The 17,946-nt window shown below is 37.5% G+C and overlaps 2 protein-coding genes across 2 annotated transcripts in view; one reads left to right on the forward strand and one right to left on the reverse strand.

Annotated features, from left to right (window-relative positions):
* LOC133331362 (secernin-2) overlaps positions 1-17,946 on the reverse strand; it is a 220,789-nt gene that overhangs the window by 22,043 nt on the left and 180,800 nt on the right. The gene's annotated exons all lie outside the window — the stretch shown is intronic.
* The window catches only part of LOC133331364 (pneumococcal serine-rich repeat protein), a 51,403-nt gene continuing 48,997 nt past the window's right edge, over positions 15,541-17,946 (forward strand). Inside the window, 4 exon segments of the mRNA XM_061539761.1 lie at positions 15,541-15,978; positions 16,052-16,614; positions 16,653-17,599; positions 17,666-17,753. Coding sequence (XP_061395745.1) covers positions 15,624-15,978; positions 16,052-16,614; positions 16,653-17,599; positions 17,666-17,753 — 1,953 coding nt within the window. The 5' untranslated portion in view covers positions 15,541-15,623.

Below are 17,946 nucleotides of genomic sequence, written 5' to 3' on the forward strand. Positions count from 1 at the left end.
GGCATGCAATATAATTGGTATCTTTAAAGGTCAACCACTTCTCCGATACACCCTTCTCCTATATGTAAAAATATAAACGCCATACAATACAAATTTTGTAATTATTTGGGCCATAATTGCGGCCTCTGGAGAATCCAGAAAAAAACGTCAAAATTTAAGTATTTGGTCCATTTCATCTTTACCAAAAACAATAGGGGTCTTCATTGGGACGAACCCATCCTACATGCAAAATTTCGTGAAGATTGGTCCATAACTGTGGGCTGTATCTTGTTTACAAATTATAATGGACGGACGGACATACATGTCTAGATCGACTCAGCTAGTTGAGATATGACGATCGGTATACTTAATGGTGGGTCTAGGATCAATATTTCGCAGCGTTACAAACTTTTGGGGCTGCACAAAGCTATAATACCCTGACAACGTAGTTGTGTAGGGTATAAAAAGTAATGGAAAGTTTGGGTGACGTACCAGATACCAAGCAACGGCTCTGATTGGCTTTAACATGGCGAAGCGCAGGTTTATCTTGGTCCCTCTTTCATCTCAATTGTGGACACTGACCTCCCCGCGGTGTCACCTAGGGTAATTTTTTTTATCATCCATTAAAATAGCGACCTAATATGTGCCGCGAGTTCACCCATAAGAACTATAAAAAAAATTGGTTGAGGCGTCGGGTTAGTTGTCCACACTCGGAAAACCCCTCTTACTATAAAAAAGCAACGAAAATGAAAACCAAAAGCTTAGATTATAGCTGCGGCTGCAGATTTATGGTTCATACGAGAATAAAAGACCTCGTCTCCAGATTCACTCCAGTAGATGAGCGAATTACTATAATCCGTATAAAAGCAATGTACGCAACGGTCTTAATGTAGAAGCAAAGGTGCGATCTAATGTAACACAGATAGCAGAAGCCTACTCCGCTCAACTTACCCACTTGCTTGACGAAAGCACTCCCGATAATAATATAGAAGCACAATGGCAAAGAATTTCCCACTCCCTACAAACTGCAGCTGGTGACAGAAACAGATAGCGTGCTGAGGATCTGGAAGGAGTATTTTGAAAAGTTTCAGGTATCAAATAGTGGCAGTGAAGAAGATACCCCAGAACCAGAGATGACGGTATAGAGTGTATACCACCTAGCCAAGATGAGGTCAGAATAGCAATTAATCGGCTGAGGAGCAATAAAGCAGCAGAATCCGATGGGTTACCAGCCGAACCATTCGAGACTGGAGGTCAGATGCTGGTCAGGAGCATGCGCCAGCTGATTAGTACAATTTGGCCAGAGGAATACATGCCCATTCGAGACTGGTGGTCAGATGGTGGTCAGGGGCATGCGCCAGCTGATTAGTACAATTTGGCCAGTGGAATGCATGCCCAATGATTGGAACATCAGCATCCTGAGTCCGGAGAAATAAGTTTCCTTCCCATCGCATATTAAGTGCTATCCAGCGTGCTGTGCGAACGACTGAAACCAATGGTCAATGACATTATTGGAGCACACCAATGGCTTCAGGCCTGGCAAATCCACCAATGACCAGATTTTCACTCTGCACCAGATCCTGGAAAAACCCCACGAAAAACACATTGACACATTCCATCTATTCGTCCGCTATAAAACCGCATTCGATAGGTCTATCTGTTTAAAGCCATTTCTACGTTCGGCATTCCTCCAAAATTAATACAGCTATGCAGGATAAGTTTAACGTGAACAAGGTCAGCAGTTAAAGCCGAAAAGGACCTATCGTAGCCCTTCAATACCGAACGAGGATTTAGACAAGGTGACAGTTTGTCGTGTGATCGTTTTAACATCCTGCTGGAAAAGGTCATACGAGAACAAAAGGTTAACAGACATTACACCCTGTACACCAAACAACACATGTTACAGTACGTTTACATTTAACCGGATTTCGTTAACCCAGGGGGTTTCAATTGTCATTTCCTTTGCATATATGTCAAATAAATCCTCATAAAGTAGGTTAACCCCGTTAAAAAGTTCTAATGTACAAGGAGTTTTACTTGCCTACGCCGATGACATGACTCCAAATTGAGAAGGAGTCTGCCAAAGTAGGTCTGACAGTAAATGACGAGAAGACTAACTGTGGAACTTGAGAACTACAGCTTCGAGGTGGTCAAATTGGATGAGATGCGCACAAGACCGACGCGCCTTGAAATATTTTTTAACCTCGGCTTATGGAACAACCGTTCTATCATAAGCTAGCTAAGTAAGTAATAAATCCAATTTTTATGCGAACGAATTATCCAATTTGAACCAATCTTTACCATGTCTAGATCAAGAAAGAAGACGGGACCCATTGTTCCACTCCTTCCGGTACCTACCCCATAAAGGATCAAAAACTCCCATACTTATAAATCCAATATAAGGCAAATGGAATCTCTACCTTTACCAACCATAGATAAACTCCGAAGATCAGACCGATTGGTCTACTCCTTCTGGTACCTATCCCACACAGGGTGAAAGTTTAATAATTGCAATATTAGGAGATCCCTAGATCTCCTAATATCAACAATTTGATCAACATTAATGGTCTGTTCCAGTACTTTTTTAATAGTATTTAGTAAATATGCCAAAATTAGATGACAACACTTCAAAATCAACGTAACAGCTAATCAAAAGTTGGCATTCCTGTCTAAACTAGTCGCATAATGGTGACACGTAGGTTCTTCTCCTGGCTTTCCTTTTCATTGCAAAACTTAGATCGTTACGCTTGACTCGAATTAGTATAAATAACTCACTTAGAATTTAATTCAAATAATCACTGCCTTTAGAAGGCAAAATTCAAATAACAAAAATTAATTCAGCTGAGCACGGCTAGGGTTCGAATTTAGGTCCTCAGAGCAACACAAATGTTGTCAGTCCACTTAACGTTCTGAACCATTAACACACTTCCTAAAAGGTTGCGCAAACACATGTGTATACCAGGGAAGCAACTTTGACAAATTTGAATTTAATTCGCATATGCATGTTTCGCATCAGGGCGGAATAAATACAAGTTATCAACATCCGACCTTTGTAAAGCCACATAGCCCAATATGCCAGATGAGCCGCTGAACTAACGGCGAAACCCGACGCATAATGGTGCGTTCTTCTGGCATTCCTTTTCATTGCAAAACTTAGATCATTAAGCTCGACTCGAAAGAGTATAAATAACTCACATACATTTTTTTAAATACTTCTTCAAAGTGTTTTCAATAGAAACGGATTTTCTAAATATATTATGACAAAAGCTTTTCATTAGCTTTATTATTTTTAAGTACTTTTAAAAGTATTCCACAAAAGTGAATTTTACACTTTTATTAAAAAAAATCCCAATTAAAAAAATTCCACTTTTTTCTCCAACCAACCAAAAAACGCCAATTTCATTTGCATTGCTCTAACATTGGCAGCACTGTTACAGTTCTCACTCTCATTCCCCACCACAAATCAAACAACGGAAGAGACTTGAGTAATGAAATGCAGTGAAGCTGTTAGTTGGCGCTGTCACCGTTGTTGTTGTTGCTGTTTTTAGCATTCATTTGCTGTTTCTTTTGTTCATAAAAACAAATGAGCGCGACTTTGGATAAATGAGTAATAAAAAAATGTCTTGTTGTTGTCCCCCCCACACCATACCATTGCAATGTACGCATGAACCGTCTGTACACAACGGTGACGACGAGCGTTGGCGATGACAGCGACGGCAAACTAACTCTTCTTCGTCGCCGTCGTCAACGGTGTAATGTAATGTACGCATGAGATAGCTAGATGAGAGATATAATGATGAGAAGATACCAAGTTCCTCTTTCTATATGCAAATATTAATTAATTAAGAAACAGAGGAGGAGGTGGAGGGGGAGTAGGATTGAGGGAAAAAGTGTATTTCACACCAACTCGCAGCAGCAGCAGATAAACCAACCCCTAAAATTTTGTTTTAGGGGTGTATGTATAATTATTTTTTTTTCTCTTGTTAATAAAGAAAGGATTTTTTTGTTTTTTAATTATTTATTTGAGGAAAAAAGGTGTGATTTGTTTAATAAGAGATGTTTTTTTAAATAAGGAAGTTGATTTTTTTTAAATAAATTAATTATGCGCTGTTATAAATTATGTATTATAGGGAATGATAATTAAATGAAGTTATTTATTTTTTTTTCTTAATTAGGCATGTATTTAAATTATTTCAAAATTGTTTTAATTAATTAAAAATGTTTTTTTATTTAAATATAATATAAAAAAATGAATTAAACAGAATTTTACACTAGACCATTATTTTAATATTTTAATTATTTGTTATTCAAATTTTTTAATTATTTAATTTTTATTTTATTATTAATTATTTTAATTAATAAAAAAATAATTAATTAATTTTATTTTTGCTTTACTTACTAGATTCCTGCTGCTGGCAAGGAATTTATTGCTAATTTTCATTAAATTGGAGCACCAATTTAAACAAAAAATCACACACACACACACACTCTATTAAATGAATGAACAATTCACAGGACACCACCAGGAGGACACACAGACAAAAAGCGACAGAGCGACGACACAGTTAAAAAAGATGTTGTTTTAATTGCGGCGAAAAATCTGTTACTGAGGACACAATTTACCATCTGAAAAGAAAAGGATTGTCGCTGCAAGGTTGCTGCCGATGTATTTTTCATTTCATTTCATGTCGGTTTTTGTTTTGTTTTTGTAGTTTAGTTGGATTTTTAGTTCTCCATAAAATTTGTTGTGTGTGAGAACTCATTTTCATTCTCGCGTAATTTTCTTGTTGCTGTTGTTGTTGTCATTTGTGTGGATTGAGAAACCTCTTAATGACTATGTGTTGTTGTTGTTGTCTTCCTCTTCTTCTTCTTCACATATGCAAATTCTCATAAGGATATGAACAGGAATAGCTGACTTGCTTGCTAGTTGGTTGGTTGGCTGGCATCATCATCCATCTTCTCTGAAAAGAAAACAAAAACAAATCAACCATCAGCAGCAGCTCTCTTTTGCACCTCACTCATTTACACACACACACTCTCGCACACAACCCAAATGAGTGGTGTAAGGTGTTTGGCTGTCGAGAATTAATTGCTAAAAAAAAAACACACAAAATTGTCGCGATACAACAACAACAAACCCTCCACAACAGAGATGGGAATTTTACGGCGGGAAATGGTACGAAAAAGTGTACCTATATTGACTACAAAAGGAGCTAATCAATATGGGCATAAATCAATATTTTGTGTATTTTTGAAAACATTTTATTTTCCAAGGCCTGAAGGTGGACTTATTTTAGGGATAATTTTTTCAGGGCCCACCATAAGCCAGAACTTAAAAAAAAAGGTTTTTTTCAAAGTCCAACATGATCGTGGATTTTTATACCCTCAGCCTTATTGCTAATGAGGCATATGGTGAAAATGGCCTCATCGAAGTATTGGTTTTACACCCCATGTTTCTTTGAATCAAATCCGTTTCAGACAATTTGAAAGATAGGGAAAACAGGTCCACTTCTTCTGGTATCTCCCCCCCCAAAATGACCAAAATTGTGCAAAAAATAATTTTATATTATATCATGCGAACGGATTATCGTTTTGAACCAAACTTTCCACAACCTATTATATTTCCCAAGCCTAGATCGGATTTGAAGATGGACCCATTGACCCAGTCTATCTGGTATCTATTCTTCTCATAAATGCTTCACGAGCAAAACTACATAAACAACAAAAGGTGCGATCGTCTTCAAGAGCCCTACTGAAATACCACTCGTCCCTCCATATTTACTAAATCTCTAATACCATGATAGTGACAGCATTCCGTCAGAATATGCTTCCAGTCGTTTGTCATCCCTTACTTACTTACTACTTAGCTGGCTTGTGACAGAACATTTGTTCCATAAGCCGAGCTTAAAAAAGATTCCCAGGCGCCTTGTGCTCAGCTTATCCAATTTGAGAGACCATGTTCAGAGATGTAGTCTTCCACTTGATCTTTGCATCGGATTCGCTGGTTCGCTTTTATATGCCTTTTGAACTGGGGCATCCTCATCCATTCTCACAACATGACCTAGCCAACGTAGTGGCTGCAGCTCGATACGTCTAACAATGTCGATGCCCGAGAATATATGGTACGACTCATAGTTAATTTTTAAGGCGATATTTACCGTCGACGCAGATCGTACCATAGATCTTTCGGTGATTTTTTTTCTCTCAAACACTCCAAGATCTGCCTCATCTGCTTCCGCGAGTTCCCATGTTCAGATCCATACAACAGCAGGGGTAGTATCAGCATCTTGTTGAGTGTGAGTTTGATCAAGAGAGAGAGTGGCCTTGTTCTTAAATGGCTTACTAAGACCATAGTAACATCTGTTGGTCAACACTATACCTCTCCGAATTTCAAAAATGATGTCATTAGTTTTATTTATGGTGGTACCGAGGTATATAAAATCTTTGACCACCTTGAAGCTGTAGTTCTCAAGTTCCATCGATGGTCCGAGTTTAGTGGACGTCTTGCTCCTTTATACCATCAGCTTGGTCTTCTCACAATTTACTGACACACTCACTTTGGCGGACTCCTTCTCAATTTCTTTAAAGTTGGCTGTTACCGATCGCAATGTTCGACCCATTATGTTGATGTCATCGTCGCAGGCGAGTAAAATGTGTTGTTTGGTGTACAGAGTGCCATTTATATTCACCTTTGCCTCTCGTATGACCTTTTCCAGCAGGATGTTAAAGAGATCACATGACAAACTGTCACCTTAGTCATCCCACATACACACATGAATCCATCTGGTGTAGGCCTCTTTTGTGCAAAAAATCATTAAGAAAACCATGCCCATTCAATGAAACCAGTACTTAAGCCAAAGAAGATAGGAAGTTCTGAGCCAATCATCCTCATCTAACTGGAACCCGCTTTTAAACTTATACGTGATAGCTATACATCTCACCTCTAGATCAAGAGGCACGGCGACAGGCAGCACTTGCAACGCATCTGTTGAGAGAGTAGACGCACTGGCAAACATGCTAGCATGACGACCCGTTGACACGAAAGGATCATCTTCTATCCTAGGATAGTCGAAGCGACTTTGTATCAAATAGGTGAAACATAAGTTGCAAAGTCAACAAACAACCCATCATATATGACATGCAACGCACGCCTACTCAAGCCCCAATTAGTCCGCAAAACACGCTTGACAGTACATACGTTGTCAGCTTTTCTTTCAACCGATAATAGATATTTAACAGAACTTACTACCTTATGCCGCGTTCATCAGCTCGAATGAAGGTAGGGTGGCTGTGTGCCAATTCACACCTCTCTGAAAGGTCTGTTGACATAGGCGGTCAAACATTTAACTTTTGATCTTTCTCTCTTTAGATCATGCAGATCTCTCTTGACGTGTCGGTAAAGGAAGCCAAAAACTGTTAACCACGCCCAAATACCCACTTCGATTTGCGGTTTCTGAATTCCACATATGCCCGATTGATGGTTTGGAAGCACTGCGGTAGGTCAAGAGTCATTATAGATTTTAATGTTGACAGAATTGAAGTGGTTTGTTCAGGAAGAAGCCTCTCACTAACCGAAATTGTAGGAGGAGTATGACTTTGCTGCATATGTAGACATTTATGGCTTCAGTGACCGCCTGTTGATGCACGGATTTCATCACTTTCGCTATCGACGATCTGTTGACGTCCGATGGAATGACGTCTTGAATGCCTTGTTGGGATGACACGCAGGCCAGCAGGAACTGCCTAGTCAACAACACATTATGTTGGTTGACTGGCATCATCCTGGCCTCAGCATGGATGTGATTGACGTTCGTCATTTGGACACACCCGGTTGTAATTCGAAGTGCATTATTTATAGTAGTTTGTAAGGATCTCCACAGAGAGCCACTAAGAATAGAAGTCCAGACCGGGGCAGAGCATAATTAGGGATGAAACTACCGATGGCCTTGTACGTCGTTACCAACGTTTCTTTATCCTTGCCACAGGACTTTAAGGTCTCTAAAACCTTGGTTACTGGAGAAAGAAGAAATATCGGGCGGTAGGATTCCCCAATAGTAGCGGATGTTTTCTGATTTTTGAATTGACTAATCCGCTAAACTTTCCAAATATCAGGAATTGCCAACTATAAATTCGAACATGAACATGGAAATACCGTCTGGACCAAGGTATAATTGTTGTAGCATCTTCATAGTTTTTTATGTGTGGTAGCAATTGAAAATGCTGTTCCATCTAGACTTGAGTTGTGCCAAGATGGTTCTAGTGGGTCTGGAAAGATGTCTCTTGCTTTCAGAGATTGCTGGTGGATGATAGTAAAGGATGGCAATGGGGCTGTATCCGTGACGGCTTCTTGGACCGCCCGGGTATTGCAGCTGCTACAGAACTTCCGCTATTGACAATCTGTTGACGTCAGTTGGTATAACGTCTTGGATGTCCGGGTAGAAGTGCCTGATATCCTTCCTACTATGGTTTCTTTTTGTTTTCCCCAAAAGGTTCCTGTCCGCGCCTTCAGGACCTTATTATTTTTGTCTGGATTCTCCTTTTAATGTTCGCTGCCGGTTTGGTGAAATTTAGCCAGGATCTTGGGGTGTGGGACAGTCTGAATTGTTCTATAATCGACTCTTATGTCAAGCTTTAGCCTTAGCTCACGCGTCCAGGAGGGTAGATGTGAATTTTGACGGCGATATAGTCAAATTTATTTCCTGCATGAAGGTTAAGATGGTTGACAGGTAGAGGATCAAGGCGTCTTTCTCACATATACAAGAAGGTCCAAGTTACTGGTGAATATTTGAGAGATTACTGCACTTGAACAATGGTTACCCACTTACTGTATTTTCATCATGTTTTTTGATCGGTTCTGAATTTTTATAAATTTCTATAATTCTCCCAAATTATTCAAAATTTGATAATTGGTCATAAAAGAGTTTTTCTAATTAAAACTTCCATTAATGACACAAATCAGCTGATCTCTATTGCATGCACCAAAAACAGTACTAATTTCTCTATCAACACTAATTAAAAAGAGAGACTTAACACGTACGGCCAAAATTCAAACCCCACAGAGAGAGACAGAGAGCGATATAGAGAACAACAAAATAATATTCATTAACCTTCATCCCTATTTAGTTGTGTTCTTTACAGTCGTGTAAATGTGAGCAGTGAACCACTGCTGCTGGCTGCGGTGAAAAATACAAAATAGAATTATTTATAACTTTATTGATAACGAAACGAAGAGGAAAACAAATTAAAAAAGGAATATTACATCAAATAATGTAATTGAAAAAAGTTATTACGATAATAATTTAAAAAGAATTTTACGTTACTGGCGTTCCCAAAAAAATTAAACCGAAAACAAAAAAAAAAAAACAAGTGGAAAACGCAATTCAGTGAGAATTTATTTTTTTTCCTTTTCATGGTTCGTTGTTGTTTTTCTGGTATTTAATTAAAAAGTAAAGTATTTTCGTGTTTATTAACGGCAAAACAGCACAGAACAGAGTGAGACAGCTGTATGTGTGTGTTTAATGGTTGGATGAGTGAGTGAAACGCATAGCCGTTGATTGGGAGAGCGGAGAAATCTAATTGGGAACAAAACAACAACAAATGTGTGAGTGCGTGCGTGCATGCCTGACTCTGTGTGTTTTCATTGAATTACAATTTGAATTTCACTCTCTCTCTCTCCCACTGGTTGGTTGGTTCTCTCCGTTCGGTTTGCCGTGTGTGTTTGTGTGGTTCTACGTTGGACTAAACAAAAAATATTCAGTTGACTCTGTGTGTCGTGCCGTATTAGAAATGACAAAATAATAAAATGGAAAAAATTTAATAGAAAATAAATTGTGAAAATTTTTGTTGTGGAAAATTCATTGAGAATTGAATACAAAAAAAAAATATTGAAAAACAAAATAAACCAACAATAAATTGGAAAAATAATACACAAAATACAGGTGGAAGAAAAAAAGCCAAGAGAAAAAAACAAGCACGGGAAAAATATCTATTGCTGGTGTTCTTTTTTTGTGTGGTGTGTATGTGTGTATAGAAAAATAATAATGAAGAAAAAAATAAAAAAAAAAAAATTGAAAACGTCAGGAAAAAAATGAAATAAACGTAACAAAAAACAAAAGATAATCATTAATATTTTCTATGATTTGGAAAATTCATCTCATGCAAAATTCAATTGTTTTTGTGTCACTAAAATTTAAATATGATCACGTTTGTTGTTGTTATTGGGTTTTTTGACAAAAAAAAGTTCTCTACTGTCCATAAAATTTTTGTTGTTGGTGGTGTCATAAAAAATGTTGACTTCTTAAATCGGCGTTGTTTGACCACTTTTTGACTTCAGCTTAATGGTGAAGAGAAAAAATTTACGCGGTTTTTTCTGGAACCACCAGGTTTTTTTCATTAATTAAAAATTTTCTCGAAAAATAATCAATACATTTTTGGTATACTAGAGAGCAGGCTCCACCATACCAGCCAGCCAGCTTCCTTTGCAACCAATCATTTTTCATTCTCGTTTTTTTTTGTTGGTTCTGTTCGTTTTTGTTTTATGATTAATGGCACCTCATTTCGCCCTATTTGTATCAACAACAACAACAAAAAAAGCGCCCTTTTTTCTTTAGTTTATCTTCATGCTCATTGTTTCCTTGTTGTATATCCGCCCGGCCCACTCCATTTACATTTTGCGCCCCCATTGTTCTAAGCAAGCTTCATTCTTGCTCGAAGTAATAAACACTGTTTTATTTTGTCCACCCTCTCTCTTCTTCCTCTTCCTTTTAATGTTCACATGTTTGTTACCTTTTTTCCATGGCATTCTTAGTGCACTGTTTCATTTTGTTTGTCTGCTTCTTCTTCGTCTAAATTGTATACATTCCACTCTCATCCTCCCTCATCATAAACGACACACAGCACGTCTCATCATGTTTTTATGGTGTTTGCCACTTGTACGTCTTTCTTTCTTTCTTTCTTTTCCCTTACATTCAATTCTTATTTATAGTTTTGTTTCTTTCATCTTCCACTCATTTATTTTTCTGTTTATGTTCTATGTTTTATTTTTGTTTTCTGTTTTATTATCCCTCCTCTTTTTTATCATTTTCTTTTCACACATTTTCCTATTAGCTACTATCTATGTTTTTGTTTGAATTCTTGTTATGTCAGCATTTTTTGTTTACAAATAAAACGGTCAGGCAGACAGACAAACAGAGGTAGAAAAAATGTGATGTGTTGTGTGTCATCATGTATTTTGTTATTGTTGTTCTTCTTCTTTCTATTTCCATTCCATTATGAAGAAAAGAAGGTGAATAAAATAATTGCAATTATACCAAAAATGTATGTGGAATTTTGTTTGTGCAAAATGTTGTTTGAGTGTGTGTCGTCGCCCCCCAGATTGTGTTGTTTTTTGACAGCAGCATCATATGTTTTATGCAGATGACAGCAGTGTTAAAAAGAGAAACACAATTCAAGAGTCGACGTTTGTCGTTAAAGCGTTTGTAATGAAGGCAATTCCCATTGAATTAATTAATTCTAATTAAAAATCTTAGAATTTCGATAGAAATAGGAGAAATTTGATATTCAATTGGAAGAATAAAATGTGTTTTATTAAATTTGATGTAGTTTGGCAGTAGTTTATGAAGAGAAAACACAATAATAGGCGTCGGCATTTGTCGCTATCAACATGAAAGCAGATCTTTATTTTAATTAAAAAAAAAGCAGATATTTTTATGATATCATAAAGGAATATTCGTTATCGTAGTAAAAAAATTGTAGATTCTTGCAGTACGGGAACAGACCAAAGATTTTTAATGCCAATTGGGCAGGCCGGATTTAAATATGGATTCAAAAAATTAAATAAAATATTTATTAGTGCTATTATAGGTAAATCTGATGTATTTTTTTTAGTTTAGTGCAGCATTTAGATGAAGTCGGACGAAAATATTTGGAAGCGATATTTAAATTTAATCCGATTTCAGCAGTTATATATTTTAATTCAATACGCTATGCAATATTTTGTGTAAATCGAAGAAACATAGGCTCTTTGGTGCACAATTTAGATAAAATCGGACGATATTATATATGAAGTCTATATCAAAATCTGAACAGATTTCAATAAAACATAACACACGTCATTATAGACTCAATTCAGTACGCTATGCAAAATTTCGTCTCAATCTAACAAACTTTGGGAGTTTGGTACACCATTCACATAAAATCGGTCGAAAATATATATGGTAGCTATATCTATATACATATAAACCGATTTCAACAAAATTTAAAACTTGTAATTCTAGACTTCGTGCAAATGTAAAGAAATATGGGGACTTTGGTAAAATCGGACGATATTATATATGGAAGCTATATCTAAATCTAAAACGATTTCAATAAAATTTAAAACAAGTCAATCTATATTTAGTTCAGTTCGCTATGCAAATTTTCATCCCAATCGAAAATACCTTTGGAAGTTTGGTGTAGCATATACAACAAATCGAATGAAATTATATATGGGAACTATATGTAAATCTGAACCGATTTTCATCAATTTCAATTGGGTTCGTTCTTGTGCAAAATAAATGAGCTGTACCAAATTTCATTCAATTCGGATCATAAATGTGACCTGTACTTTGTTTACAATTTTATATCGGGCGGGCGGACATGCATAATTGAATTTAATAAAGTGAAGAAATACGTTACAGATGTCATGTAAAGAACACTAAGTCATCCAAAGACTTGAGATCAGAAACAATTTCTATGATAAAGTCTAACCTACTGGATCAACCCGAACATCAGCTCTCAATTTGTCGTTAGCCACCCTCCGCATACTAGTTCCTGAATACTGCAAAGTAGGCAGAGTGGCCAAGAATACCAACAGAGGTGAATCATACAGGACGGATTTCACTTATATTGCCTGTGGCAAAGATACTTCAGGCATATGACTAAACTTGATTTTGTCAGGGTATATATTTTTTTTTAAATTTTAAAAGAAGAACTTCCGATATTTTATTATTATTATTTTTTTTTTTTTTGGGATTCTATAAGAAAACCTTCTGGACCTCCATGACAGGACTTAATTTTCTTTTCCAAGAATATCATCTGGTATTTTACACGAATTTATTCTAGTCTTTTAGCTCCTGGGCCTCTAGGGGTAGATCACCTCTAAGAAGGCCTTCTGATTCTGTGTAAGATGCCATTCTGATATTTATATATGATGACCTTTTTGTCTTATATTTTGAAGAGTTTCAGGTCTTCGACGACCTTCTAGTTTCCTATCAAAATATTTGCATGTTGCTGGAGGTTGATAGGTTCTGTGGAATTACTCAAGTCTTTTACGATATAATATCTGGTCTTCTATGAGAAGATGATCTGGTCTGGTGAAAAGATTTTCAGGTCTCCTCCTATGAGATCTTTTACCTTTTATTAGAAAAATTTTGATTCTGATCTATGAGAACACTTTGGTTTTTTTAGGAGAGCCTAGAAGGTCTTATAGAACATAGATATTCTAGTTTACTTCTGGAGACCTTCTGGTCTTCTAGGCTAAGACTTTTTGCTTTGTTCAAGAATAGTTTCTGGTCTTCTGTGAGAGAACCAACAGGCCTTCTGATCTTCTATGGAAATATCACTGGTCTTCTATGAGATAAAATCTGGTCTTCCTTGAGAAGATCTCTGATACAATTTGGGAAGAACTTCTGCTCTTCTATGAGGAGGACTATTGTTTTTCTTTGCAATTATCTTCATGCCTTCTATGAGATACCTGACCTTTTCTTAGAAGATTTTTGGTCTTATGTGAAAAGACCTTCTGGGGTAGTCTAGAAGGTTTTATAGTGTTTTGTGAGAAGACATTCTTGTTTTCTTCTAAAAACTTTCTGGTCTTCATGGCTAAGACTTCCTGTTTTCTTTGAGAAGAGTTTCTTCTATGAGAGGCCTTCTATGATAAGACATTCTAGTTTCCTATAAGAATACCTTATGATCTTCTATGGAAATATCACTGGTCTTCTTTAAGATTATATTTTGTCTCCTATCAAAAGATTACTGGTCCGTTATGAGAAGAACTTTTCTGTGATGTAGACTTCTGATCTTCTGTGAAAATGTGAGATCTCCGGGCTTCTATAAAAATATATCTGGTCTTCCTATGAGAATACCTTCAGACGTTCTGTAATAAAACCTTGAGGCCTTTTTAAAGAGGCCTTCCTGAAACACAAAAAAATAATTTTCTATTGGTTATTCATAGGGGACCTAGAACACCATCGTGAAGAAGACAATAAAAAGACCTTTTGGTCTTCTATGAGAACACATTGAGGCCTCTTTATGGAGGTCCTAGAAGGTCTTCATAAAGAAAACAATACGAAGACCATCTGATCTTCTCTGAAAATACATAGTTTTCTTCCGAACACCTTCCGATCTTATATGAAAAGTCACTCCAGCTTTTTTTTTCGAAAACCTTCTGCTCTTCTTCTTGGAGAAGACTCTGAAGCAAACAAAAAAAAAATCTGTTGGTTTTTTATATAAGAAAACGTTCTGGTCTTCTATGTCAAAATATTGTGGCATTTTTATGGAGGTCCTAGAACGTTTTCATAAATAAAACAATCTGAAGACCCTCTAGTTTTCTTCCGCAGACCTTCAGATCTTCAAAAAGAAGACCTTGCGATCTTATATGGAAAAACATTCTAGCCTTTTTGGAAAACTTTCTGGTTTTCTAGGAGGAGACCTTCTGCTCGTCTTTGAGAAGACTCTCTAAAGCACAAAAAAAATCCATTTTCTATTAGGTTTTTTATAGAGGACCTAGAAGGCCTTCTTAAAAAAGTCAATAGGAAGACCTTCTGGACTTCTGTGTGAGGTCCTAGGAGGTCCTCTTAAAGAAAACAATAAGAATACCTCCTGATCTCATCGAGAAGACATTCTTCTATATTTTCTTCCAAAGATCTTCTGGCTTTCCAGGAGGAGAATTTCAGAAAACACGAAAAAAAATCCATTTTCATCATCGTCAACGACTGCTGCTACCACAAAAATCAATCCCATTGCAATTTCCTATTCGCAAATCATTCAGATGCCATCAATGTAATACCAATACCCATGGATATTATACCACCCAGTAATAGTAGCAGTAGTACAGGTGACAACAACATGCCCACAACTCTGTCGTCCTTCCACACTTCGCCGTTCCATAGACATTCAAATAATTCCATGACCTCCATTAGTGGTAATAGTCTTTGGATTCGGGTTTTCTATAAAGTCTGTATGCCTTCTGTGAAGCATATATATCTTATATGAGACATTTTCACAATAGGGTTTTAAAGTTAATTTCCTGAGGAAATATGCTCAATGTTTTGTTCGGCAACATCCTTGTGGGATATTTTGCTCCTCCCGAAATGTTCACTATGTTTACAAAGTTGTCCATATCCCTATATTTTTTAGAAAATCAAAATAAGTCCTCTGAGATAATTTAATTTTATTCTCTCTTTTCCAGTGATTACATCTTTACTCCCTTCTGGCAATCACAAAAAAAAAAACAGTAACACCCCAAAGGAGATTTGAAGGAGTAGATCCCCCCACCCCAACAAACCAAAAACCAGAGACATTAAATTTTTTTCTTTTCCCTTGGGTGATGAAGAATTACCGCCGCAAACATAGATTCACGCAAGCGTAAAAGGTTTCTACAGACCACAATGAAGGAGATGGTCGGAGGATGTTGCGTTTGTTCTGATGAGCGTGGATGGCCCGAAAATCCACTTGTATATTGTGATGGACAAAATTGTACTGTGGCTGTGCATCAGGCTTGCTATGGTATTGTCACTGTGCCCACGGGGCCATGGTTTTGTCGTAAATGTGAAAGTCAAGAGCGTTCGACGCGGGTGCGTTGTGAGTTGTGTCCGTCGCGGGATGGTGCCCTCAAGAAAACCGATAATCAAGGCTGGGCCCATGTGGTGTGTGCCCTCTATATACCGGAGGTGCGATTTGGTAATGTTACCACAATGGAACCGATCATATTGCAGTTGATACCTCAGGAGAGGTATGGCAAAAGTGAGTAGAACACAAATCTCTAAGGTTTCTTTAAAGGAAATATTAATTCCGTATGTTTTTTTTTCTTTTCTAGACTGCTACATCTGCCAGGAAATGGGTAAACCACATCGCGCCACCGTTGGCGCCTGTATGCAGTGCAATAAATCCAATTGTAAACAACAATTCCATGTGACATGTGCCCAAAGTTTGGGTCTGTTGTGTGAGGAGGCCGGCAACTACTTGGACAATGTGAAATACTGTGGCTACTGCCAGCATCATTATAGTAAATTGAAAAAGGGTGGCAATGTCAAGACCATACCACCCTATAAACCCATTAGCCATGACACCTCCTCCGATTCGGGGTCATCACCGGAAAAGGAGATTGATTCGACCATGAGTGCAACGGCTTCATCCACATCGGCCACCAGCATTAAGATAACAACAAATATGTCCACATCGTCATCATCCTCGTCGTCGAAACAAAGGAAATCTTCGAATGCTACCAAACAGTCATCGTCGTCGTCATCGTCCTCAGCCGCGGCCTCTTCATCAGCAGCAGGAGCTGCTTCATCGTCCGCATCATCATCATCTGGTCCAAATAATCTTTCTAGTTCTTCGGGTCATAATCTAGGCAATTCATCATCGGGAGGAGGTTAGATAACAATTTGTTTTCTTCGATAACTTCCTCTAATAACACTTCTTCTTCTTCCCTTTCAGGTTATGGCATTAGCGGTTCCAATAACTCTCTGGCAATCGGTGCTGGCACCAATTCCTCATCATCTAATGCAAAATCATCCTCCTCCTCGTCATCGGGGGGTACCTCCTCTTCATCGAGTAGTTACAAGGACAAGGATGGAAGCAGCAGCAAGCATAGTAAAAATCCCAATAAACTATCCAGTTCAAGTAAAGACAAGGAAAAGGAAAGTTATTCCTCATCATCGTCATTTTCATCATCGCGGGATTCCCGTGAAAAATCATCAAAATCCTCAAAAAGTAAAGATTCATCCAATTTGAATACAACGGCAGGGGGAGGAACGGCGGGAGCTTCAAATGCCTCCAACAATAATGCATTCTCCTCTGCGGATTCCCATCATTCTCATCATCAAACGGGGGTACAAAATCTATCAACCTCCAATAATTCAGCAACAGGGAGTGGAAGTGGTGGCAATATGACGTTTGGTGGTGTTTCCTCGGCAGCCAGTAATTTACATGGCAATCTTAACAACTCCGCCTCCTCCTCTGCTTCAACGGCTGGTGTTAACTCCTCAAAGGAATCCAATAAAAATCCATTTTCCTCATCGTCATCGTCGACTGGTGCCACAAATCAATCCAATTCCAATTTCCTCAATGAACATCATTCGGATGCCACCAATTTAACACCAATACCCATGGATATTATACCACCCAGCAATAGTAGTAGCAGTGCCACAGGTGGCAACAACATGCCCACAAATCTTTCGTCCACCTCCACTTCGTCATCGTTCAATAAACATTCAAATAATTCCATGCCCTCCATTAGCGGCAATGGTTCAAATCCCAATCTCCATGGCAGTTCATCGTCTCAGCCCTCCTCATTTACATCGAAGAAACGTAAAAGTGATTCTTCGAAATCCAGTAATTTCTCGTCCGATGATGTTAATAAGTAAATATTTGTTGTTGTTATTTTAAGGCATATTAATTTAACATGTTTTTGTTTTTTCCTTTACAGCTCCTTCCGTGATATTATTAAAGATGTAACTGTGACCCTAACACCATTAACCGATTTTGAAAAGGAAATTGAAAAGAGCTCCAAGAAGGTAAGTCGAAATAATGTGATTAATGATAGAATGGCTGGAGTATTCTACCGAACCTAACCTAAATGATATTCAATACAGGATATGTTCTGTATTAAATATATATGTGGGAGCTTTATTCGGAAGCGATCCGATTCCAATGGAATTTAACACACTTTATTATGGACTCAATTTAATACGCTATGCAAAATTTCGT

Source organism: Musca vetustissima, unplaced genomic scaffold, assembly GCF_032173495.1.
Source record: "Musca vetustissima isolate MV318-11 ecotype Yass unplaced genomic scaffold, APGP_CSIRO_Mvet_v1 utg4927, whole genome shotgun sequence".
Taxonomy (NCBI): Eukaryota; Metazoa; Arthropoda; class Insecta; order Diptera; family Muscidae; genus Musca; species Musca vetustissima.